Source organism: Trachinotus anak, unplaced genomic scaffold (assembly GCF_046630095.1).
Source record: "Trachinotus anak isolate AG129_WGS33_773 ecotype Australia unplaced genomic scaffold, CSIRO_AGI_Tana_v1 ptg000009l, whole genome shotgun sequence".
In the NCBI taxonomy this organism is placed as follows: Eukaryota; Metazoa; Chordata; class Actinopteri; order Carangiformes; family Carangidae; genus Trachinotus; species Trachinotus anak.
Window position 1 is genome coordinate 5,116,163 of NW_027273860.1, and position 27,649 is coordinate 5,143,811.

General features: G+C 41.9%; 1 protein-coding gene across 8 annotated transcripts in view; it reads right to left on the minus strand.

Moving 5' to 3' along the window:
• arhgap21a (Rho GTPase activating protein 21a) overlaps positions 1–27,649 on the minus strand; it is an 80,574-nt gene that overhangs the window by 10,685 nt on the left and 42,240 nt on the right. For 5 of the 8 annotated variants that reach the window (XM_071484696.1, XM_071484695.1, XM_071484694.1 and 2 more), the window contains 11 exons: positions 25,836–25,857; positions 14,428–14,520; positions 13,507–13,585; positions 12,370–12,424; positions 9,916–9,939; positions 6,314–8,288; positions 2,565–2,714; positions 2,347–2,449; positions 1,569–1,605; positions 1,086–1,205; positions 425–724 (listed from right to left, as the gene is read on the minus strand). In XM_071484696.1, the coding sequence (XP_071340797.1) occupies positions 425–724; positions 1,086–1,205; positions 1,569–1,605; positions 2,347–2,449; positions 2,565–2,714; positions 6,314–8,288; positions 9,916–9,939; positions 12,370–12,424; positions 13,507–13,585; positions 14,428–14,520; positions 25,836–25,857 (2,958 nt within the window). Of the gene's footprint in view, positions 1–424; positions 725–1,085; positions 1,206–1,568; positions 1,606–2,346; positions 2,450–2,564; positions 2,715–6,313; positions 8,289–9,144; positions 9,820–9,915; positions 9,940–12,369; positions 12,425–13,506; positions 13,586–14,427; positions 14,521–25,835; positions 25,858–27,649 lie in introns of those variants that run through there. The other 3 variants (XM_071484692.1, XM_071484691.1, XM_071484697.1) reach the window with 3 other exon arrangements.

The following is a 27,649-nucleotide window of genomic DNA, read 5'->3' on the forward strand; positions in this document are numbered from 1 at the left end:
GCCATGACTTAGATGGGAGGAGGCCAAAAGGACGAGACAGTCACTGAATGGACAATAGAATATTATGCAGTACTGTAGGTAATGTTACACCAACGAGTGTTATAACAGAGGATCGTCCCCTGGACAGCGACCTGCATGCAGGCCCTGAGGCAGCTGTCCTAGTGACACCTCACCAACTGTAGATGATCCCATGCCAAAGTATGCCAGTAAAATGAAAATAAAAAACCCCTCACAATGCAGAACCACCCAGAGACTTCTCCAACAGGTCTGGACTACTCTTTAATTCTGTTTGTAGGCACTTGTACTTTTAAATAACTCGTTCATGCCACTCATGTTCGTGCCAGTGATTCTGGCATGAGGTTCCATGTCCCGTGCCAATGTTTTGCACAATAACTGATTAACTGCCTGAATGCACGGTTCTTACCTCCTCATCCAGGTTGCTGTTCTCCTGTATGACTCTGATCCAGGCCAGCATGTCCTCTCTGTCCTCGGCCTGGAACAGGTACTCGCAGTCCGACGTGGTCAGCCGCAGCACGTTCTTGCGCTTGGTGTCGCTGTAGGAGATGTCAATCAGACAGGCCTTGATGCTGATTGGCAGCGGCTCGTCTACGGCTTGGCAGTTCGCATGAGCCTGCCCCTCCTTCTTGTCTTTGTATAGACAGAGGTAGTTGCCTCTCAACACGGCGTACATCTGTTTCCACGGGCGCATACCTCCGCCGACACGCTGAAAAGCAAAATGGACGGAATTCAACTAATTTTTTTTCTGTTGTGTCCAAAACGCTGCTATTGTTGGCATCATAACACACAGAATCACTGCTTGAGGACAAAGTGAGACCTCAAGCAAGGAGGTCAAAGGCAGCTATGAGTCCAAACTTGTCAAACAGGTGAAACAGTAGAAAAAAGTCAGACAAAAGTAAGTAGATACAGTCAAACAAGGTCAGAACTGTTACTGTTTATAAACCAAGTTACAGGTCACCTAATTCTGCTTATATATGTGTGTGTGGCACATCTGCAGGTGTATACTGTGTTTTCTGTGCCACTGTGTGAGTTATATGATATGAAGGCTACAGAGAGACAGTGCACACCTTGCCCTTGTCTGTGCTGAGCTGCTTGAAATGCAGCAAACCCTCCTTTGTGGCGTCACAGAAGACATCAGATGAAGAATCCCTCCTGGACCCTGAGTCTTCTGATGACCTGTCCACTGCCTGTGATGCATCAGAAAATGACAGGGAGCTTTAAAGACTGACAGATTTATTAAAGAAATGGAAATACTGACAGAAATCCATCAGTATAAAACAAAGATTAAACTGGCCACCTCTCTCAATGTCACATTTTCGAGGATATTCTGTGGATAGGTTGACATAATAACACAGAAATATACTCCCACACCCTCTAAATTAATTATTTACCAATTGAAAAGCCTAATGTTGCTTTCATAGCCTTGCCTATTTTCCATAATATATTCAAACTTCAGTGGAAGACGCTTTATCTTCTGGGTGTGAACTAATGAGCTGATAAACCAGTCATGACACAGGTGCGCACAGCTGATAAAAGCAGATAGGACTCACCTTCCTAAGACTTTTCAGACCAGGTATTAAGGACCTCCTAAATGGAAGAGGAAAAAAACATTGTAAAACTAAAAGAGATTAAGTTTTGTTCCATAATGAGATATTCACCATGTGAAACAGAGATAAATAAATAGTATAGTAATAGTAACTAATTTTTGACCGTGTTTTAACACCTTGCTTGTTTGGTTTGGTTCATTAGGGCTAGTGTGAAAACTGTGGCACAGACTAAACAACCAGGTCTCAGTTCACTTCAAAGCAAACTCTGGTGCAGTTCTTTTTTGTTGTGAAAGGAAAACAAACCAACCACAGGATTTTTGCATAGCAGATATGTGGTTTTAGCATTAATTAAAAAGATAAGCTAGCAATAAATCCATCTGCTGGTTGCAAACTGTCGAGGAAGCAATATTATAAGGAAATAAGTTCAAAAAAAGTGAAACACAGTAAGCATACCACTTTATTCTCCTGTTTCTACTTTTTTGTCATTATTCATAACATGAAATGAAGTTGCAGTGAAGTCTTCATGACACAAGAGAAGAGAAGTGGCGTCAAATCCAGCATGACTCATTACCAGTCACCAGAATCTGATTTCCCCATGTTAGTAGATCCACCTAGTGCTGATGAGGCTGGATTAAAGGCACCAAAACTGTCCAGTCATTGAGTTACCTGTCAGTCCATATGACTGTAAGCTGCAGCTCTTTGTTTGTAATAAGAGAACAAGTATTGGACCAGAACTAAAATGTAAAAAAGATGTGATGACACTGTTGTTGGTAAAACTCACCCTCTGCTTTCTTCACGGTAGTTATCCAGGCCTTCGTCGTATGATTTGGACCGCTCTGTTTTTGTACCAGAATCTGACTCAATAATTGTGAGACGGAGAGAATCTATTAAGAGAGGGTCAAACAATCAATTGAAAGTGTCCTTAAGCTGTACTGTCAAATTCACAAATTGTCAAGGCCTAGTTTGCTGCTCTAACATTAGAGAAATAAATAAAAATACCTTGGTCATGTGACAGCTGTCGCCGAATGAGAGGGGATGGTGAGGTGGGGCTGGGCGGGATGGTGGTGATGATAATGGGTGTTCCAGATATCACAGCAGAGGCAGGAATGTGGCTGCTGTCCTGGTCAATACTGGGACTGGATGGTTCATCTAGGGACAGAAAAGGAGGAATTTAGCTACAAGGTAAGAAAACACTCGAACCCCGAACCCGAAATGCTATTGTCCAATCATAATTGATTCTTCTAACCTCATGCATGAAGAAACAACTCTGTCCACTAAATGATTAAAAAAAAAAAAAAAAAAAATACAATACACCTGTTTATGAGTCAAAACAAGGCAGCCCGCTGGCTGCCAGGTGTAGTAGACTATGTATTTTTTCATTCAGAAAAAGAGTGATAAGTGCTTTTTCTGGGGTTTTCAAACATTATCAAATAATTATCCTTCAAATGTATCTGCATGTGTGCTAATATATGAGAGGCACAAACTGGGATCAATGTAAAACCTTTAAAAGCTTCTCATTTTTAACACAAGTCAGCTGGAGAAATTAAATATCAGCCAGCTAGACAGCTTAAGTAGCTACAATCCTCCAGCAACAGATGTCATTTTACAAAATCGACAGCTGCCAGCTGTAAATAAGAAGCCTGCTTTTCATTACCTCTGTCTGAAATCAAGGACCCATTGTCAAAAAGTTACTAAGAAGTTCAAGTGTTGAATCTTCCATTTTTATCACTGTAAACTTCCATTGTGCTGTGCAGGGACAGAAAGCTTGACGGCCTTGAACTAAGGGTCGAGGGGTTCAGCAAACAGTAAATTATTATTAAATGAGCAGTCAACTCTGCTAAACTCATATACACCTTTGGTATAAAGTCAGATGTAAACTGCAACAGAGAACATTACCAATATTATATTCCTAATCATCAAAAAACTAATTCTAATTCATCACTGCTAGCTTAACTTGAATAAACATTTCAGCAGACAGCTGTGAAACGCTGTGATAAGAACTCGCTGGGCTAAGGCAAAGTGATGCAGACAGAGACACAGTCAACCAGCAGACAGGCGTTTCCGTTCAGATAAGCTGGTACACCTTTCCTTTTCAACACACATGTACAAGGCAGTCAGCTAATGTTACATCATCGCAGAGGGCAGTGTCATAACATCTGATATGCAATATCAGCAGGACGGCGAGCCCTAAAAACAAATTAGGAGACGTGCATGACGAATAAACACTTGAAATGAATCATATCTATGACTGATGCAGCCAGACAGGTGAGACTGAATGTAACACAAGCAATTGGATGTTCCTAGACAGTGTTTTCTAATAAAGCAAAATGAAATTTGCTATGCATAGCATGTAATATCTATTGTCATGTGGTGACAGGAAGAGAGACTCCCTCTTGGATAATGTGGTTTCAATCATAATTGTTATAAAATTATCTCATGAAATGCATCTGTATTATTTAACCTCATGAAAAGTCCCCAGTGCCTTCACACAGCCTCGATTACAAAACAACAGAAGTCAAAAAGAACTAGAGCAAAATAGGTCTAATGATTCAATTCCTCTAGATGCCAGTGCACTGATGCAAAACTTTTGACTTCCAATGGCACCGTCTAATGTGAAACATCTGATCTTGCTTGTTAGTTGTATACAGATCACCGCTGTGAAACCTCTCTCCCCTCAAACCTCAAAGACATCTCCCATGGTACCACAGCCCTCATTTCTTCCAAGCAAGACAGAAGCCTATTTCATTTAATCACTTGTTTGTATGCCTCTAATTCTGTTTCTGGGAAGACGGCGGCAGCCAGTGATGTCTGACACGTAGCATGTCAGCTTCAGACATCGTGATTGATTTAGTTTTAAACAGAACAATGCAGATCCATCAACCTTTAAAGTGATACTTACACATATTATACTTTTTCAGTTTTTTTTTTCATTTATATATACAGTATATGTAAAAACATGGATACCACTCTCACTTTCTAATAAATATGAAGCTACAGACAGGGGATGGTTAGCCAAGGTTAGCTTAGCATAAAGACTTAGATCAAGGGGAAACAGCTAGCCTTGTTCTATCAAAAGGAAACAAAATAATTGATGCGGCCAAAGATTTGTCTAATACATACTTACTACCAAAACTACAACCTTCTGTTTTTACTCTTCTCATTTGTTACCTATAGAGGTGGAATTTTTAAGCTTTGGATAGAGCCAGGCTAATCTAAGTCTTCATGCTAAACTAAGCAGTCCCTGGCTCTATCTTATGAGAGTGATAATGGTTTAATTATAAACTATAAATGTATTTCCCAAAATGTCACATTAAAACCACTGCACGTGACCGAAATGAAAAAAAGAAACCCTTGCTTTGATGTTTTCCGGAAAAGGCACGGTACCACATCACTGGTGATAAACAAACAACACGAGGAAGTGCAATGATAAAATCTAACCTAGATCTAAATGCACCAAACTAAAAGGGTGGAAACGGGGAGAGGGTGAAGAGGATACGATTAACCCCTGCAGGTTCTGGGACACTGAGATACTAGAGCTTCTCCCATTGGCTGATTATGAGTCACCAATGAAGAGACAACTGAGGATGCAAGGTTGAGTTCAGGCTTGTTAGGTTCCGTCTGCCAGTAAGTTGGCACAGATGTGAAAAGATGCAGAGGAAACCACTTCAAACAATAGTAATCAATTTCATTTTAAACACCACAACAATTAAATAAGAGCGCTCAGCACCACTCTGATGCATTAGCTTTGCTGTAAATGCAAAATGCTCTGAAACAAAACAGAAAGACTCAAAAAACAAGGATACCGCCTCATCATAAACAAGAGAGGACGTGACATTTTGCATGTACTCAGCAGTACCAGGTCTGCAGTGTTCTCAGTACAAAACGTTTGGCAGATACTTAACGTACAGCAGTTGTTCTTATTGTTTGGAAATCTGACTGAAGCAGACTGCTGCAGGAATGCTCTTTTTTCTCTGTTATGTCACAGTCCATTAGGATGATGGTCTTAGGTTTCTCTTGCTGTACAACACTGAGCGAAATATGAGACATTTCAGGGAGTGGTTGGGGAGTGTATTGTGTTGGAAAGCAGCTGTGTGTGTGTGTACCTAGTGACTGTATGTGTCCATACTCATATGCCAAGGGGTGGTTTGAATACGTCATGGTTACCTGCAGTACAGTGTCACACTGACACATAATCACACACCTGACACAAATGTCAAATAACACAAAGAACTAATTACTTTTAGCATTTAAATACCTACATAACATGTGCTGCTATGACTGAAACTTAAATAATGTACCCTGTGTGTTTTTTTTCCAACTCTGTTCTAAAAACACTTCCAGGAAATAGATTTCCTCGTAGTAAGATAGGGCCCATTAAAATGTGGATTTTGACAGAGGAGTTCAATGCTGCACCACCATGAAAGAATGCAGAAAATGGCATTTAACTGTGCAACATCTAATCAAATTTTGGTCTGGACTCATGTAAGTATCAAGGTTCAAAGCTCAGCTCTAACTGTATATGTATAAACATTCATATATTATGCTATTGACTAGATTTCATGGTGCAAATTCGATGCAGATTTACACTATGGCTTAAGAGTCAGTCATGCTTTCAAGCAGAAACACACTTTCTCACTGAAACAAACATGCTGTGACATTTTACAGGACTCCCTTGTCACTGTTGCTATAGAAACAAGGTTTCAGAGAGGTCCTAAAGAAGGCGGTTTTAGAGATGAGTGCAGTCTTACCTATGAAAGGGATTGAATCCAGGGAATCGTCCAGGTTATTGGAGCCAGACTTTTGCCGTGTGTCTCCCAGCCTCCTGAGATGCATCTCCCGACAGCTGTCATCAGACATCCAGCACATCGCTCCATCTGCAGAGCCTGCCTTCACCAATGGTGGTGACTTATGAGTCACTCCTCTCTGGCTGTCATTGACAGCGAGTACATAGGACGGAGGGCGAATGTGAGGGGGTCCAGAGTTTTTGTCCCTTCTTAGGACCACTACTGTTGCATCAGGTCCTTCTACACCCTCTGCAAGACTGCCATTAGTCCGTGCAGGTGTGTTAGTGGAGCTGGAGGTTTCTCTGACCTTTGGCTTTTGGGTCACAGATCCATTAGAGGAAGCAGGGACAACTCCGCTTTGTAGTTGTCTCTGACTGGGCAGTTTAGAGGATGGACCGGAGCAAGAAGAGGACCTGGCTGCCAACCCAGCCTCCGACCTGCTCTCCATTTTCAGACTGTCAGCCCTGCCCCTGAGCTGCAGGTGCAGAGGGGAGGGGTAGCCCAGATGGTTGCCGATGATGGCAGCTCTTTGGTCTTTAAGTGGGTCTGTGGTTTTACTGGAGGCTAAGGCAGGTGAAGGGTCTGAGATGGCATTTTTGACAGGCAGACGTGAGGGTCTCATAATGAGACCATCTGTCCTTGATGGTGTTACAGAATCCATCGTACCTTTAGTAAACACAGGAGTATCTAAAGGTGAGCTGGATAAACTTCCTCGCCCTTCATCCTCCTGTCCAGTGAGACTCCTGTTTAGATGAGGTAAAACTCTCTGGCCTGCACCCTGCCTGTCAGCTCTAGCTTCCTCTCGCCGGCACAGCAGCACCCTGTCCTCAAACTCTGCCTTGTCAACCCCACCTGACTCTGTAGGAGGCTGACCCAGGTAGTCACAAGACCGTGCCCGAGGTTGGATAACTCCTGTTGGGGTGGAGAAGGGCAGAGCATCCTGGGAGGCACTCCGTGGCCAGTTCCTGGTTGGTGTTGCACCTCCAAGCCTCTCCTGGGAGACGCTACGTATCGGAGGAGTCACTGCAGTACCCTGGCTGCTTGCATCCATCCCTCTGTCATTGGATGTGCTCCTCTGTCTAACCTGGGAGCCCAGTACTCCTCTCTGACTGGTGCTTGGAGGAGGCGTTGTACGTTGTTGGGCGTAGGTGGAACCAGAATTGGCAGCTGCACGCAAACTGTCCAAGCGTTCCTGGATGGTTCGGCAGCCATAGGTGTGCAACCTCTTGGCGTCAATGTAGTCCTTATAGGTGGTGTAGTTTCTCCAGTCAATGTTCTGGTGTGGGGATGTGGAAGGGGCTGTGGGAGAGGGTGAGTAGTGGTTGGTGTTGGGTGAGATGGCAGTGGAGAATGTGTCCGGTGAGGCGGCAGTGAGAGGTGCCCGTACAGATGGGGATAAGGGGTCAGGATAGATAGCACCAGGTCTAGAACTTGAGGAAGGGGAGTAGACTGGAGTTTCTATGGGTCGGGGAGAGGGGTACTGCAACTGTGCACCCCCAGGTACTGAGGGAATAAGGGATCTGGATCTAGCTGAGCCAGAATCTGCTGGAGAACCATACCGGTTTTCCTCTGTCCTGTGGCTGGGCCCAGCCCGAGCCACCCGGGACCCCCTGTCAACTGGATCAGGAGGCATGGCTACTGTCCTCACATTGTCATTACAGACACACACCACAGTTGGAGACTTTGACGTCTGGGGTGGGGGGGATGGTGGAACAGGGATTTCCACCCGATAGCTCTTTTCAGCAGTCCCCCCTCGTCTTCCTGGTCCCTGAGCCGGCCCTCGGGGGGTCTCACTGACCGTGGCAGGCTCTGATGACTGGGCCATGCCCGCAGCCTTAACTTCTATCCGAGGGTAGCATATGGGAGGGGGCTCGGGGATGTTCTGGGCATTTCCGCTGTATGCCTCATTTCCTTTGAGGTATGCATCCTGGGAATATGCCTGCAAAAGATTATAGGACATTATGTCACTTTGGTTGCTGAGAGGTTTGAGTGCTAAAATAGATCACGTTAGACCCCAGGAGAACATTACACCCACCCAGGGACAGGATACATCAGCCTTTCCTTAAAGACTTGTACAGAGCTGTTTGTGAAGCTATCAGACTTGTGCAATAAAAATTACTGCTGCAAAATCCAAAAATAGCCACGAGTACAAAGGCCGTTCTATTTCGGTTTACCACTGTCAATTCATTTCTTCATTTTCTCATTCGGAAACTACAGCTGAAATTCAGGGCAACCTCTTCTATCAATAAAAGACAGATTTACTGCCACTTCTGACCTATGACTTCATATCTCCCTGCCATTACAGCTACAGTATCAATCTTTTCTTTGTAAAATACCTCAACCACTCCTAAGCAATGTGGTTACTCACATTTTGAGAGAAGAGAAAGAATGATAATCCGAGTCACTTATTGACAAGAGTCTTTGTTTAAAATGATGAGATTATCAGGAAGACAAACACTGTCACTGCACTCCTTCAGAGAACTGTAAGTGACAGATAGACAACAGGATTCTGCTTCTCTATATAAATAAAACAACAGCATGCCAAAGAGAGACAGCGCTCCAGTTTATCCAAACCAAACACAACTATTGTTCTTACCAGTTTCTCTCTATCTTTTCTTAGGACAAGGCAAACAAGTGTAACAGTATGCCACGACACAAATTAACTACTACAAAAAAAGAAACAGATGTGGGAAAAAGGGACAGCCACAAAGGCAAATAAGTAGAGAAGAAAACTGGGAAGTCCAGTATGAAGTCTCTGAGCCAGGAGAGGATTAAGCTGGCATGGGTTTACCCACCTTTGGTACGGGAGAGTGTACCCTGAGGCATGAGGAGAGGGTGAATGGGGGACGCCTCTGCCTGCCTTTGGCACCTAACGCCACTTCTGTCAGCATGGCTCCACAACTCTACCGTCACTGTAGAAACTAAGGTACTTTCCTTGATTAAAACTTTGAGAAAAAGACTTAAACTTTGCTAGTGATAATCCTGCTCACTTTCCACTAAAGTATCATCATCGATGCCTTCCGAAAAAAAAACTCCTGTTTGAAAACTGAACACGTTACATTTCCTCATCCTTTCAGCGCAAAAGCTCTTGAGAAAATGAAAAGGAGAGAGTTATGGTGCTGGACTTTAATCGATGGCACTCTACCTAAGGTGTCAAGTTACTATTGCACAAGCAGCAGCAGTAAGCCTGCAGCCTGGTGCCTCCCTCTGGATTTGCATAAACCATACAATAGAATTGAAGCCAATTTCCTGAATAAGGAAAGTACAGAGCAAACAGTTTGAGGTCTGCTGACAGATGATTTCAGGTTTCTATTTCCAGTACACACATCTTTCTCTCAACCTGCTTCCCAGGTAAAAACTAAAAATAACCTTCATATGTTGATCCAAGGTAGACACACTGCTAAGGAGGGGAAATACACATGGGTTTTTTTTTTTTAGGGGTTTGCCATCCTCTACATTTGTAAGTACAAGCCCTAAAAGTGGTTCAACATATCCTAAAAGCTGTACATCATCTGGAGAATGACACTTAAAGCAAAGTGATTGGTTAGTTCAGTTTCCCTTCTTACCAGAGCAGTGATATCCCTGGAAAACTGCAGTCCACAGGTTAGAGAAGAGCAAGCAGAGAGGAAAAAAAGGTTATAAAGAGAAGTAAACAGGTGAATACAGAGAAATGAGAAATACAATGCCAGCGATGGAGGTGAGACAGGTAACTTCTGACTTCAGCACAGGCTAAAAATACATCCCACTGTGGGAATGCTGAGCAGAGTGATCTCATAGTTGGAGAGTCGAAGTAGAAGAATAAGAAAGAAGAGTAGAGGTGAACGGCTGTGTTAGTGTCCTTCTCAAACCTGAATATCTTCCGAGTTGCTGCAAATTCCCATTATTTCTTCTTCTTACCCCACTTTTTCCACAACCCACAACACAACTGCTGTCAGAATACATTGGCAAATGTATTCTACTGGCTTTCTCTCTCCCAACATACTCAGCATTTCTTTCCTTTGCTCTGTCACTCTCACCTGCTCACTGTGGTACCTCCCCTCCCCCTCTGTGGTTTCTGAAGCACACACACTAGCTTCTTTCTGCCAGTCTCTCGCTCATCTGTTCAACGCTGCCCTATCATATGTTCACTTTTGGTTGAGCATAAAGGCACGCTTGCCTGATCTGTGCTAGCTTCCTCCTCCTGTAAACAGTGTACTGAGAGGAGTCAGCTGACTGCAGCTGCAGTCCCTCTGGTAGTGAGTGGGCTCAATGTCTCCCAAAACACAAAAACAGAAACACACTGAAAAGCAGACACGGGCACATTTGCATACCTCCATTCATCTCACCAAACCAATGTGAATGGAATCTTCTCATTGTGAGCTCCTCAGAAATAATAATAAGTTCATAGATGCTTTTTGTATTTGTGGAATAAAAAAACAACCCCTAACTGGCACATCAAGCTCTAAATTTAACTTTTAACTCATGTGTTCCTCAGTGGGGAAAAAAGGCTAATTGCTTCTTTTAGAAAACCCTCAGCCTTGTGAGTGCTCAGTCATTCCAAAACGCCAAAAGCAAGTTTCTGTGGCTCCTGCTAAGCTGCGGCCAAGCTAACAAGCTATGTGAGGAATTTAGCAACACAGTGGGATCTGACTCAGTTCTCTGCTCCAAGAGAGAATTTCCCAAACAGTGGTGAATAACGTGTGGCGACTGGTTTGACGTGGCCTGGCGCTGGTTTATCGTCTGTCGGGCTCTGGACCCTGACTGATGGCGTGGGCTGGCTCTTTGCATCAGTGAGCTCATCTGGGTGATTGGAAGCGGGGGTGTGGAGTCTTGGCATGAAAGTCTGGGTCTGAGCCCCTCTTATTAGCTTTTTCTCTCTGAACACTCACATTTTAGAAAAAACAGCTCACCCATACCCACATCAACCTGACAAGAGACAATCAACACCAGTCTGAACGATCAAGATCAAAAATTGAGTCAATGTTTATTGTAGGTGTGATGCAATAACATGACCACCTCAAATCAGATATGTGCATGCATGGATTAACGCTGAGATCTTTACCGTTTGCCCACATTTTGAGTGTTTTTCACATCTTTATGATTTAAATAATTTCCCAATCAATCCTGTCAGGACAAGCTTGCATCCATTAGAGGCTAAATACAGGTATAAATAGCTTATCAAGATAGCCTCTCTCTGTCTTTGTCAACGAGCCAAACCGAGCAGAGTCAGGACACCTTAAGCTTAGCTTAACATAAATCCCGGAAACATAAGGAAACAGCCAGCCTGGCGCCGTCCACATTGGAAAGCCAACCAATTAACATGTTATATCTGGTTTGTTTAACCTGCACATAAACATACATGTGACATTTTGTGGTTTTAGTGGGGAGTTACATGTTAGATGTTTTTAGTGAACAACAGATGAGTGTAGTTATTTTGAGCAACATCCTTAAATCTTGTCATCACAGTGATGTTTCCAGTTTTGGTACCTCTGTTGCTGCACAGAAACCAAAACGAAAACTCACCAACCAATACACATTTGGTGCTTTAGTGGTTATTTAAGTGAGTGAGCAGCAAGGCAGTGTAAGTGGGACCGACTCCAAATACACTACAAAGCTCACGTTTATTGTAATCGAGAAACATGTCACGTACTGAGGCTCCCTGAGGTGTTTGTAGTAGTGCCTGGACAACTATGGAGATATCAGGTTTGGATATTCAAACAATACCTGTCAGTCGGATCAAATGATCGTTTATTTTTTACTTTTCTTGGGATTTTGTGACAATAAGCTAAATATAGAATATCACCAGAGTTAAAATTTAACTGAAACCACAAACTGTCATTTGTACATACAGGTTTAACAAATGATACACAACCAGATACCAGTTTACTCACAATGATAAATAGCAGTCAAATAAAACTGTATCTAAAAAGGGAACTGCTCTGGCAATAAAACTGCAAATAATCTGAGTGTTTATGGATGATTTACTTTGAATAAAAAATATATATACTCAGTACAATGTTTCCTAATGAATGAATGCTTACCAGCTGCAAAATGTCCTCATCCTTTGGCATCACACAGAGCTCCAACGAGGCATCGCTGAGAGATATAAGGATGAGGGGATGAGAGAATGAGAGTGAAAGTGAGAGAAAGAGAAAGGAAAAGACAAAGGGAGACGGGCTTTTATAACAAATGGCTCAAGCAATGGAAAGCTATGATGCTTCTCAAGAGAACAAGTTTTGCATGTAAATATGACCTTCAACAGCTGCAGTTTAATGGAGTGTGATACGTGACGGTGATGAGGAAACAATTCTCTATGCAAAACTGAGTGGGTTTCCTGGAAAGGTCTGTTGTATTAGTTCATAAATGTGCAGTTGAGTTCTGTTTGTGAAGAGATTAGATCTTGAGCACCAGAGTGAGTCAGTCAGACTCTTTGACTGGACATGTTTCTCCAGCAATCAGGGCCGAATAAATGTCCTAAGGGGCTACAGGGCCAATATTTGTTGTCGGCCCCCTAATGACTCCAACTGTCCATTAGACATCCAGAAACTTTAGTCGACAGAAAATTTATTGGCAATGATTTTGGTGACTAATTTATCATTTCAGTCCATTTTTAGGCAAAAATATTAAGCAGTACCAGCTTCTCAAATATGAATTTTTCTACGACAACAATCAACATTCAGGGGTTTTGGACAGCTGGTCTGACAAAACGAGCATTCTGAATATGGTAATTTCATGTAATAATAACTGGCATTTGACATCTGACACACTGAACAAACAACTTATTATTGAAGAAAATAACTGTCAGTTGTACTGATATTGAAAATGACTGTTGGCTGTAGTCTTACAGCTCTCCTGTGATGGCAACAACACTGTCTTGCTTGAGGAAGTTTAGTACAAGATATGAGCACAATATCAGTTACATATATGATAAACAATATAAACTAAAACAATAAAGGTTCCTCAGATTGATTTTGACACAGAACAGGGGCCACAAGTTGGAGGATGGAGAGTCCGTCACAGCTGATATTGTATCTTAGTGGTGCAAATTTCACACACATTTTCTGTAAATCAAGTTATGGAGACCCAAATAATGTGGAGTAAACTAGAGACTTTTGAGGCCCCTGCACATTTGCCTGTTTTGCCTGGTTGGCTTAAAATTAACCATAAAATAACCTCACCTGTTCTGGATCAAGGCTATGACTTGCGAGTACGTCTTTCCAATGATGCTCTCTCCATTCACCTTCACAATACGGTCCCCTGGACAGAAAGAGAGAATAAATTACAAGCCTGCGGTTTACTGCTAACAGCAACATGCCCGAACTCAACTGCTCGGGACAATTATCTGGAGTCCAGTCAATACAATTATCGACCAAGTAAACCACTCTGCATTTGCCTCTTCTAGCACAAACACACATCTTTTTAGATCAAAGCAAAATACCAATACGTGTTTATTTAAAAGGCCCCATGTTAGGATCCATTCAAGTTTTCTGAAGATGGCCATCTTACAAGGAGAGAGGCAAGGTGAGGTTAGGAGAGAAAATGGATAATTGTGGGAAAACAATGCACTCCCCTGTCCCCTGAGAGGAGAGGAGAGGAGAGGAGACTGACATTTCCTGTAATATACAGTGCTAACCTGGCAGTAATGCTTACAGTACACTGTGCAGAGCTTCAGGTGTCACCCCCATTTCAAGGAAATTAAAAGGAGCTGATTTCTTTCACCAGAAGGGGATTTGTCTGTGAATCTTTGTCCTTTAAAATTTGAAATAATTTGCAGATTAATAAGAAAAATAAAGTGGGAGGTGAAGAAAAACAGAATCAAGAGAAGGTTGGAATAACAGCGTGCATATTACACTTTGTTCAACCTCCCACGAAGGAGCCATCTGCTATTTTGTAACTCATCTCTGTTTTTCCTGGCAGGTTACAAGGAAGTGGAATTACCTACAGTAGAGACGTGAAGAAATCTTGGCATCAAACAGCGTTTTGAGGTCAGATGTGAGACAGTCAGAGTTAATCATAAGATCTGCCAGTTATCACAAGGAGTGAAATGAATGTGTGTGTGTGTGTTTTTTATATCTGTGTGTGTGTTTTTCTGTGTGTACCTGTACAGAGTCCAGCTCCGTGGGCGGGGCCTCCCTCCTTCACTTGCTTGACGAAAATGGTGTCCATTGGCTCCAGGCGGTTTCGCTGTCTCCCTGGTAACAAGAGAGAGAGAGAGAGAGAGAGAGAGAGAGAGAGAGCGAGAGAGAGCGAGAGAGAGAGAGAGAGAGAGAGAGAGAGAGAGAGAGAGAGAGAGAGAAACATGCACCGAGGCGACTGGTCACATAGTGAAGAAGAGCAGCAGCAGCAGCAGCAATGGACCATATTACACTGGAACTGGAGATTCAGCTGCAGCTATATCGTGACACCAGTGCAGACACTTTTTGAGGTTTTACAGTTTTTTACTTGTGCTGGAGTTTTTCTCACTTTGCTGTGATTCCAAATGCTGAAGATTTTCTGCCACAAAAAAACAAAAAACACCTTGTTGCCAAAATGTGAAGACCCACTGATAAGCTTTAATTCAAGAAAAAAAGCTTAGTTATCAATATTAAGAGACACAAAATGATATGGAACTGAAACAATTAGTCATTTAATCAACCAACATGATGCCAAAAAAACAAGATGCCTCTCTGAACATGAGTGAGCCTGATGAAGCACACACAAAACTTGTTTATTCTTCCAGTACCAGTGTGTAGTACTAGTTTAAACACAGTTTCACCACAGTTGAAAGGAAATGTATGAGTGTTATTGTACAGTGAAAACTTGCTTTTCACATTGTGGCAGAGTTCGACCAGCATTCAGCTCAATTATACTAATGTCAGGCTGGAAATAACAATTATTTCATTGTTGATTATTTTCTTCAATCATTTGGATAATAAAAAAATCTCCATGCTTTCTCACTCATCTAAATTTAGGTTGTACCTTTCAGACAAAGGCGTGAGCTAAATGAATAAATACAAATGCCAGAAAAATTTCCTAAAGCCAGAGATGACATCTTCAAGTGCATTGTTTTGTCTGACTTGTGGTCCAAATGGTATTCAGTCAACTATACAACGAAACAAAGAAAAGCAGTTAATCCTCATTTGTGTGAAGCTGGATGACTGAACATATAAAAATTCAAACTTTATATCGCTCTCCAAAATTGCTTATTCTCAGCTGCACTAGCATCATCATTAGTGCTGGCTTTTTCTGGTAGCCTGAGACAAATGTAAAGAAAACTAATTCTTCCTCTTCTCAAAACTGTAACATCCCAAACACTGCACATCTGTCTCCCCCCTTTACAACACATCCTCTGTCCCTTGACTCATCCTTTCAGCGACTCTGCTGTCACATGTGTCCTACAGAGCGGGACAGCGAGGACAGGTCAGAGGATGCTGACAGGGCTACGTGCTGGCGAGCCACAAGGGACTTTGGATTTATATGACACACAAAGAGACCGCACGCCATGTTGTGTGAGTAGGTGCAAGGCAGGAGGAAACGCAGCTAATTAAGGCTTTATGTAAGCTCTCTAATATGTTTATTAAAAAAAAAAAAAAAAAAAAAAGCAGCAGTTGAGCGACTGAGTTTGTGAGTCTGATTGAGAAAGTAAAATCGTCTTTTGCTGAGCCATAAGCCTTAATCTCATTTGGCCTCAGCTGCTTTTTTTTTTTTTTTTTTTGCTCACAAACTTTGAGGAAGTGCAACATCTGAGCATCCCCCCTGTTCTGTCCTCAGGGGAACGCTAAGCACGCATGTTCTTTGCATGAATGCCCTGCTTCAAGTTCATACAGCAGCCAGACACATGCATTCACGACCCAGAGGTGCCTGGTGCAATCAGTGGTCTGTGGGGGCCCTGATCAGCAGGACTGGAGCAGATGTGGGTTCAAAGTGTTGCAACTTCAAAAGGTGAGGAGGGGGAAGTGACTTTTTAATAATCTGTTTGAGCTGGTGTAGGAATCCAAACCTGTAACATCACAGTCACAGGCCCCTTTTTTCCTAAAAAAAAACCTCCTCTGCAGGTCTGCACCTTCAAGTGTACAGGGTGCTGTAACATTAACGTGTCACCTTAGATGTCCTTGTCCTCTGTCTGATGGTGGTATGTGAGGTCAGTGCATTCAGCTACCTCCATCATGTGGCTGAAAATGTCACTGCAGAGGATTAACACACATGACATGCAGTGTTTTGACTCACAGATCATCCAGATGATAATCACTGACAACATCAGCAGAGAGAGATGAGCAGATAACTGACAATTGATCTCTAACACTCTGACCTTTTAAAACCACACAAAGACAATGTAATCGTCAATAAAACTGTGGTTAGAGAAAACAAATCTGCGAACTGAAAGGCCTCCACAGTCACAGTGGGGTTAGTGTCACTGCATCTATCGCAGCATAGACTAACCCACTCACTCACTGCAGTCACTTCACTGTGGAGACTGACGGAGGTGTTAACAACAGCTGTAGGTGTCTCTTTAAACCAGCAGAAGGCAGTAGAGCACATGAAATGACTGTGTATTTACCTTCACGTTCATGCTGGGTCTGATCTCACTGGATGACCTGATCGCTGATCACGTGACAAAAACTACACAGCAGAGTGAAAAATTGTGATGATGCAATTATTCGTAACATGACTGACACAATGTTCAATGTGACTGAGCCGCGCTGGAGGTACACATGTCGACTAATGCTCCCTCCACCTCCCCTCCGCCTCTCTTTGTGTGTGTGTACTCGACAGATTCCCAATCCTGGGCCGATCTCACCGAGCTCCAACTCTGCAGCACAAATTGGATTCTGGAAGTTTCCATGCCCTGCAGCTGGATGAACAGGATTAAATGTGGAAATCTAAAGCTTTGGACATTTTTAATGCTCCCAACTGTCTTATCAAAGCATCAGCTACTGTGTGGATTAATGAAATACATCAGCCTGCCTCAAAATGACTTTGGCTGTTCCAAAACAGGATGAGTTTCACAACTATGGCTATTCTTGAGTGCTACTTAGGACAAACAGGACATTAGTGGACAAGCCACTCAAAAACCCATGTGTGTAAGATTTTACACGTCACTGCACCGTTTCACATGACATTATGTAGGTGCATCGTTGAACCAGGACTTGACCTAAAAGCATGTTTAGATAACTGCAGGTATTGTGTTCAGTCCGTGTGGCACAAAGGTGAAGTTTACCACATCAACACCAATCATTTCAGCTGACCTTCACCAAAGCACTCACTATAAAATGTAGTGTTACAAGTACGGCTGCTTCTAATTATTGTATTCATTATCTATTGATATGCAAATTTTAGCATTTTGTCTACTTATATATACACTGATTATATAAATTAGAATATACGTAATTTAATTTCCTAAAACTCAAGGTGATGTCCTCAAATAGCCAGTTTCATCCAATTATTAGTCTAAACCCCACATTTGAAAGGTCTGAACCAGTAAATGTTTGATATTTTTGGTGGGAAAAATGACTGAAACAACTTATCCATTAGCAAAATGTTGATAAATTTTATGTTGATTGACCCCTTGATTAAAAAACCAATTACAATTACACAGAATTAATCAAAAACATGACTACAAAAATAAAAATCTGCAAAATACCCCAATGAAGAGACACAAATTTGTCTATTTTCAGAGTCTAAAATTTGGAGTTTGCTCATTATTAAGGTTTTAATGTGGAAAAACTTTAGTCTAAAAAGCCACCAAACACGGCTTTGTGCTGGCATGGCTGAGTGTCAGTGCTGCTCTCTGGCCTCAACAAGCTCTGGCTTGGCAGTCGTCCCTGGCTGCGCAGCTGGGCCTGGTTGTGTGGGCCAGCTCCCCGCTCCCCCGTTGTTTTGGGTTAGATAATGTTATTCTACACAGGGCTGGGCCCGCTGCCCGCGCTCTGCATTAACCCTGGCATAATACCTCTCTGTCCAACTCGCTGGTCTTCATCGTTTTGTGCCACACTCACATTTACAAACCCCACAACCGCATACAAATGCACTGGTACAAAAAAAAACCAAAAAACACATGCAGATGTGTTGCTTGTTCTTCGCTCTGATACTGAGAGGAAGAGGTGTTTTTCTCCAACTTTCCCAACACTTCAAACACGGAGGACGAGGAGGAGGACTGTGTCTGTTCAGATGGCTATCTGTGTCAGGTCTCTTCCAGCAGAGAAATATGAAAATGTGAGGCACATGATCCCGGCACATAGAGGTCCCCCCATAGAGTGGGAAGGTCAAAGCACAAGTACACTTCACATAAATCCATAAACTCCCAACTTCCATCAAAAGCACAGTGTGTTTTATTGTCAAACTGCACTGCTTAGAGACAGCAGATGAAGCCATGAAAATAAATCCTGTAATTCTGTCTCTGCTTCCTCTATTCCCATGAATCCTGTGTACAGTTCACACACAAACTAGTCCAAACACAACTCCACTTTGAAAGCTTAAACTCTGCTAGAACACCTGTGTACCCGAACCCCGACCTCCTCGAAACACTTAACAAACCCACATCCGTCCAAACTGTGTCAACAGACTTTGTGAGATGGTGAAACGACTTCTAGGTGCCAGTCTAAGACGGACAGGTCTCATTTGACTGCACTCTGTAAACAGCCAGAGCTTTATGTCAGAAGCCTCAGCACACACTGGAGGAGGGTATGTCAACACGCCTTAAAGCCCCTGTCATCACCGTTAGTGTTAAGTCAGGAGTTTGTCCGTCCATGTCTGGAAATAACTGAGTCAACTTTATTTATACAGCACATTTATAAACAGCAGTTACATATAGAAAAAAGAGGGTTGATGTCATAACAAAACTGATATTTGAGAGGCTGATGTAGAAAATCTGGTAACAACACCTCAGCAGATATTTGTTTAACATAAAGAGGTAAAAAAAATTCTAGTAACGATCTCTTCTATTTGCTTATTAAATAGCTTTCACCAAGAAGAGTTTGACATTTTACAGTTAAAAAGATAACACAACAAAAACAGCACATTTAATAGTAAGGTTCAAACAGTAAACTTCACTGGGAATAAAGTAAATATCAATAACAACTACAGGAACATCACAAACACAAATAAACTATGTAAAGCAAATAACTAAAATGAGACTCAAACATATAAAAATGCAGTCTGCAATACATTTTAAAATAAAACTATAACAAAACTGTTTTTACATTGAGCATGAAAGTTAATTCTTGGGCTTAAAAACAGTAGCTGCTGACCAGCCTCTTCCAGAGCCACAACCACATCTCTTCTTCATAAGTATGGGACCTTGGTCGCTTGATAACAGGTAGTTGTACATGGAGAGGCGACTGTGACCCCTGTGTCTGTTCAAACACGATCTGTGGTGCCAGATATGAAAGGAAATATCCATCACATGACGGCGACTGAACAAACTCCATCTGCTGAGGAAGAGATGTGGTTGAAAGCTCAGGAAAAAGGCACCAAGTGGACACCATTGTAAGATTTGTTTTGTCACATTGTTTCACATTGTTCACTGCAGATTTCTTATTATCAATTGGCTGATTTGCAAACACTAATATATGTGTGATAAGTCCTGACCACTCACTGTTGTGTGTGTTTTGTCTACCTTATTTATATCAGTGATGACAGGCTGCGTAATGCAATACAACTCATTGGCATCACTAACTACATCCTCCAAAAGGTGAATCACCACCTCTCTCAAACTGTTTCAACAAAAACTGAACATTATACCTGTCATGAAGCAGGATTTGCTGTGGTCTTAATACCAGCAATTCAGTTTTACATGTAACACCCTGCAGAGCTGAATTCCTGGAGGACTGGCATCATTTCAAAATAAGTCACTTCTGTGACTGTAACATTCCTAACCTGAGAGAGACATACCAACAGCTGACACCACTGTTACATCTGTCCACTGTTCTGCTCATCGACAACACACAGATCCACACACAAACACAGACACACACACACACACACACACACCTGGTGTTTTTTCCACCACAGACAGGAAGGTGGTGGAGTACTTTCCATCACTTTTTTTCTAGGAATTCCAAATACCGAAACCCACCCAGGGGAAAGAGGATATGTACTGACATTACTCTGACCGCATTGCAAAAAAAAAAAAGAAGTTGATTCAATGTTTTGTTTTCTTTCTGTAAAACAAGCCAAACTATCTACCAAGGGAGTTTAAGTTCAACTAAGGGAACAAGTGACAAACATCTGGAGACAAATGGGGTGATTTTAGCCTAAAATACTGTTTCTCGGTTCAAGAAATGTGTTGAAGGAGCCAACTGGCTGTTATACTCTTTACAGACTGTTGAGGGTGGTGTCTGTTTTTTCTGATCTTTACAAAACTAAACACACAAGAGCAAAAGTGTAAGGAATGCATCAAATGGTATTTGGCTGCAATTGTTAGCACGTGTGGCTAACTAGAACCAAGCAGTAGTTTGTGTGACTACAGGTTAAAAAGCTCAGTTCATGATAGCACAGTTACTGTTATATCCTGGATCCTGGAAGCTACTATGTAAGAGTTTAGGATAGAGTTAGCAGGTCTGACCTGCTTTTTATTGGATTTGGGGGAGTTAGTAAGTCCAGCAAACATCCCTACCAGTCCTCATCCAAAAAGCCTTTTCTCTTGTAGCATAAAAAGTTTCAATAAAAAATTCTATTTGGTTCTTATCATACTTCTACTACCAGCACTAACAGGGTTTACACTGCAATACAAGAACAATGGTGTTTTTTCATTACTGTTTTCTACATGGATCATCATCTGGTGCTGATGCTAACCTTTAGCCTGAGACGAGCAGCCTCAGCCTCTGACTTTTAACACAATATCATGTAACCAGCCACCAAGTGCATATTTAAGATGCTTTTACAAGACTCAGTTCAAAACAAGTCAACTATAAAAACATTTATAAAGTCAGTCTGACACAGAATTGACAATCAACTCATTGAGCATAGGGATTAGATTATCTTGTGAAACCTGCCAGTGACAGATTGTTTAATCGACTGTTTCCAGCTAGAAATGAAAAGCTTTCTCCTATCTACCATCATCTAAAATTGGAGACCAGTTGTTTCAAAAATTACTAAGAATTTAGTAAGAAGAAAGGGGTAAATCTGCCGTCATTATCACCATGTGAGTCATGCTAGAGCTGAAGGCTTGATAGGTGTTGCAACAGTACAGTAACTAAGAGGTGTAAACAGTCAGTTTTAGTTGGATATTTGCCTAAAAACATTTTTATGACTTGAGTCTTAATGTTGCAGCTTTTACGTGTGTGGGTGTATATCATACTAAATAAACAAGCTGTCAGATTTACAATCACTCACACGCCACTTAAAAAACATCTGTACAACACTGGTCAGGAGCTCTAATGTAACCAGAACGAACTACAAGACAAACAGTATGACATAAAAACAGCCAGATCTCATGAGTACAGACTAAGGCCAAGAAAAGCTGCTAAACCTAAAGGATTAGTTCAACATGTTTTGGGGACAATTTTGGAGTTAAATGAGACAATCCATATTAAATAACACCTTATATTTTGTTTGTTAAATCTGTACAAAAGCTGAAGTTGTAGTTTTCTTAGCCGGGAGCTGTAACAGCCTGGAGGCTAACAGTTTTCCCCTGTTTCAAGTCTTTGTGCTATGCTAAGCTAACCATGGTTTAATGGACAGACACAAGAGTGGTATTGATCTTCTCATCTAACTTTAAGAAAGAAAGCAAATTACTGCTTTAAGAAGTCATCATCCACAGTGAGGAAGTAGACAGAGAAAGAAACAAAAAGAGAAAGAAGACAGGAACAAGGGCAGATTGAGAAGCACAGAGAGGGGGGAAAAGAAGGGAAAGACAAAACTTTGGACACAGCTTTGTTAAAGAAGGTGGGGCATTGAAAAACCCACTGGAGAATACTGGGGAATTCTGTTTGCTTGTGCTGCACTGTGTTCCCTCTGCAGACGTTATGGGAACGAACCAAGACCTGATGAAAAAAAAAAAAAAAAAAAAAAAAAGGTGGGGGGGGGGGGGGGGGTGAAAGTGGTATCTGCAGAGAAAAGTGTTTCACGTTGAATGAAAAACAAATATTTGAACAGATGGTGAAATTTTTATGTTGCTTCTCTCACTGCGCTGAGGTTCCACAGCTTCATAAGCAAAGCACAAAATGCCTCATTTGGATTTTGCCCTTTCGACAACTTGCTAACACACACAAACTGAGGAGGAAAGAGATACAGGAAAGGAGAGAGACAGAGGAGGAGAGGAAGTGAGATAGAGAGGAAGATTTGGGATAACAACCGTTTGGTATGTACACAACCACTGTGAAAGGAAATAAACACATCCATATTTCAGACACACACACAAAGTAAGCTGTACCATTCCTGTCTCCACTACGAACCTACACACTCTACATCAGTGTTTACGTTTGTTAGTGTGTGTGTGTCCACGTCAGTGTGTTTGGATCTGTTTGTGTGTGTGTGTGTGTGTGTGTGTGTGTGTGTGTTTTCTGGGGGTTTGAAGTGTTTCCAGCGGCAACACCCAGCTAGTCAACATGCGGTCAGCAGGCCCCCTTCTCTCCAAACACCAACAGCCTCATCACACACTGGCCCCGAGTCAAGCAAATAAACTGCACTGCAGCGTGCCCAGGAGGCTGAGGAGGCAGCAGCGAACATCCCAGACCTGACTCCAGCAGAATACAACTTTTTAAAAAACATTAAAATAACCAAGCACATGGGATGCATTATGTGTCTGGGTCCGTGTCACGTCCTAATTCGATGATGTTATGAGTGTTTTGGGGCGTAGCCCGTTTGCTATGATTGTGACCAGCAATGTGCTTGTAACATAGCAACAATGACAATGTGTAGGCATGGGAAAAAAAGACACCAAAGCCAAATGTCTAGAGGCTCGCTCTACAGTTCCCACCGTCTCTGGTCACATGTTTCATTACACATAGCTAATGAATTTGGCTCCTTCAAATGTGGATCCAACGGGTGGATCAGCAGTCACCAGTGATAAATCGTTTTCCAAAATCTCTCTCTACAACAGCAGCTGAGAATAGATAGGAAATTTGTAATTCCGGTCCGGCCTTCGAAGTCTATGAGATCTTTGGAGGCCACACCATCCTCAGCAGGATGCGGCCCCTGAATTGAGAGACAGCTTTTAAAATTCACTCTGATCGAAAGCCCTAGAATATCTACTTAATGGACCCACTGATGAGACTTAACATTATTATCATTATTATTACTGACATAATTGAATCCAAGTTCAAGTTATTGGCTGTTGCATAAGTATAATATGTATGCGCAGAAACTATAATGCACATAGCAAACAACCAGTTATGGATGATTGAGATTGAGAGAGACCATCACTAAAGTGACTGAACTGAACAAATCAGGAGCAGTTTGCTGTTCAGTGTTTGTTTTAAGACACTGAGCAGCTGTAATGACTAAGAAGCTGAAATGACCAACCTGCTACAGCTGCCACGAGTTATAAAAAACAGACACTAAACTACTGCACAGAATCAATTCAGCACACATTCAGTCAAATCATCACACTGAGATCCAGCTCTACTGTATGTCCAGAAATCATGTCGTAGAAACCATGACAACATGCTTATCTAGCTACTTATCTATCTAACATTATAGGAAGGCTATCCTGGCTGATCTGTCTGTGCGGTGCGTTCACATGTTGGTGTGAAAGCTTTGAACTTTCCCAACTCTGTCTGTTTTCTGTTTTGTAGCAAAACATGTTTTCAGATAATTCAATTGGTTTTTAATTGGTTTATTTAGCTGAAGATGTTGAGGAAGTTTCTCAAACTCTGCAATAGAACAATCCAACCCTTTAGCATGACTGAAAAACTCAAAATCACCAGATTTAGAGATAAACTGTTTTCAATGTTACAACATTTATAATACTGGTATTATATGGTTGGTTATTCTTGATGAATTTTTCGTCTCTATTGGCTGCAGCTTTCCAGTAAAATTCCTGAAGTTCCTGAATCTGAGTCTGACGCCCTGCTACCTGTCAGCATCGTCACCTCTGCCGGGTCCCTGAGCCTGCTGAGAGGCAAAGAAGGATTTATGAGAGACTGGAAGTAAGCCAAATGACTTCCTGTGGCAGCCGAGGGTGGGGGGTGGGGGGGGGTCTCTACAGGACAGGATTATTATTCACCATGTCCTAAGCTTTGCAATGAATGCTTTCTCGTGCACTTACAAACTACACAAGATTTAATGACACACACACACACACACACACACAAAATCACATGAGTTTTACTTCTTTCAGGTAAAGTCACACACAGGAATCCAAGTTCATAAAAAGCAACAATGCGTAGCCGCACTTATTCCCTGAAGGGTTTCCTCCTGCCACAGCAGGGCCCCGTGTGTGTGTTGTTTAATGTTTTGAGGCCTGTGTTGAATGAAGAGGGTGGACGTGGAGGGGTTAAAATGGGTGGGGAGGGAGGGGGGTTAGTGTGAGGAATGTGACACCAGAGGGCCAAGAGGAATGATGAGTGACACTTCAAGGAATCTCTCAATTTCCTGTTCAGTCACATTTATCACAAAAGGTCTCCGCTCACTTTCCGTTATCCCCGAATTCTTCACTTTCACTGTCCCCTCATGACATAACAACTCGCTGAATCACACCTGGTGGGGGTCTGGATGCCTCACAAGCTACACAAACAGCTAATGGGGGGGTCCTCTCCCTTTTTCCCATTTATTTCAGACAAAAAGAAAAATGGTGCTTTTGCCAGAAATGAACCATGTTTCCACAAAGACAAATCTACTAAACACTGGATTGGATTAGACAAAAACATCCCTTTTGAGTTAGATCACTTGAAAATACATTAAGTGTATATTTAGATCAAAAATGCAACAGATTATTTATAGTGTACTGTATATGTAATCAAGTGCCAATCTACATGTGTTGGGTTTCTATCTGCTATACTGACACGAGATGTGTTAGAGGGCAGTTTAAAAAGGCTTCTAATGAAGCAGAGCGATCCTCCTGCATTCACGCTGTGCCGCAGACGTGAGCAGAATACTGAAGGACTGGACTGACGAGCCGGATGCTCTGAGGAATGCCGAGGCCTTGCCAAGCTCACAGCACAGCTCTGACTGCCACTGTGAAGAGTGAGGACTAAAGATTCACACACCAAAGTGCAGCACGACACCACCCGTCTGCCTGACAGACGGCTTCACCTGCAACATGTTGTTTCCACTGGCTTTAGGACGAAAACAGAGCTGTTATAAAGCTATCAATGGGACTGAATCCTTAATGCTGACGATGAGATGTTTAGATGAAGACACAAAGACTCATCATAATGCATCTATCTCAGTCTAGGAGTGAGAATACATTAGAGTAATGGACTGTCAATCCTAATTCAATCTCTATTCTGCACAGATACTGAAGAATAGCTGAGACTAAATGGTGTCTGTGCTGTTGTCATTGCAGCAGCTGAGGCCCCAGCTCACAGTGCACATCTCAAATGCATGCAGCTTTTCAAAGTGAAAGAGTAGAGGTTTACACACTCACCTCGGCTGCCGTTATCTTCATCCTAGAAAAAAAAAAAAAGACACACGTTGTTTCTTTGAGTTTCATTAAAGCCAACTTGAATATACCATGTAAACACTTGTTTAATGACTGTACGACATTATAATGTAAATACAAATACAGATCATTTTTCCACAGGCCATCGTACTCACGAATAGTCACTCATCTAGCTATCCCAGTGTCCAAAACCCACCCACCACTTAACAACCACTAACCAAGCAGTGCGGAAACAATTAGTCAATGAAACAATTAGTAGATCAACAGAAAAACCAACGACCAGTGAGTCTCATAATGGATTGGTTGATTTGAGTCACTCATTAAGAAAAAATGCCAAAATATTTGCTGGTGATAACAAAACAAACCACCCATGGAAAAAGGCACAAGTATTAGGAAAAGAGTATAAACTACAGGAGCTTTCACCCACATTTAGCCATTAAACAGAGTAGTAAAAATAATAAGCCATCATCAACAGCATGACATGATACATGATATTTAGTGATTGTGATGTGATAAATAGAATAATAAGCTATTATTATCATTATTATTAATATCCTCACTATCAATTAAAAGAATAAAACATCCATAGCCATTAAAGGAGGAAGGACCATATCCACTACACTATGAGATGAAATGAAAAGGATGAAATAGAAACATTGGTTTATTGCTTATATTCCTAATGGTGTTTTAAAGGCCTAAACAATTAATCAATTTATTAAAACAATAATTAACAGATTAGCTGGTAATCAGAATAATTAGTTGCAGCCCTAGAGGAGACTCTGTCAGCTCTGAATGAAGGGTAAGAGAAGATTGTTCATTATCATTAAACACAGCTGCATAATTGGAGAAGTCGTGGCAAAGGACTCATGGGGACAAGACTCATGACGGTCCAGAGTCACTATGTAGAAAAAGCCACTTCATAGTCATGTTTGTGTGTTTTTTTCATCATTTCCTCAACACATAAAAGCTTAATTTCCCCCAGAGCCCAAGTTAAAATCCACACACTCTTGCTTTAATCCACCTCCCCTCAGTGACACATATGTTCTCCATGGATCCTTTAAGACTCCCTGCTCTCCCGAGGCTTTCCTTAAGACGGCCAGACCCTCTTCAGGCTAACCCCAATATCCTCAAACTGTGATTAGTCAAGAGCTCCGATCCAAGACCCTAAAAGTAATTACAATGAAATGCGATGAGTGTACATGGATGAGGATTTTTTTTTTTTCATCCTCCCCCTGTTGGTTGAGGTTACGTAATGGGAGAACTGGTTGGAGTTTATAGTGAGTGTGGCCTGATGGATTGAAATTTAAAGGTTTCAGTTTGAACATTTCCCAGAATCCCATCTTATGATAAGAAGACTAAAAGACAGCTGGCTGAGAGTTGGACAACATTTGCTGAGAAGCAGCTTGTTTTAGTTGTGAAATTACACATATCAACGACACTGAATGAACAAAACGAACGGTGCCAACTGCTTTTGCTTATGCTAAACTCTGCATCTTGCCAGATCTTTAAGATACATTTACTGCCTTCATTTTATTTTGAATGTATCTTATGTCAGGTCAATGCAAATCCACAAGTTTTTGTGAGATAACAGAAGCACAGACTGGACTTAAAAGCGGCCAGAGCAACTCTGTGATACCCAAGAAGGCCTCTGGGAGAAACTGCCTATCTCCTTTGGTTACACAAATGTCTGAAAATCCAAACTGTTGTGCCATAGTTTCTCCTTCAACATGCACAACCAAAGCCAAGAGCTATAAACTCAACGTACTATGCTAACTTTGTAGGATATCCTTCTGTGCAAA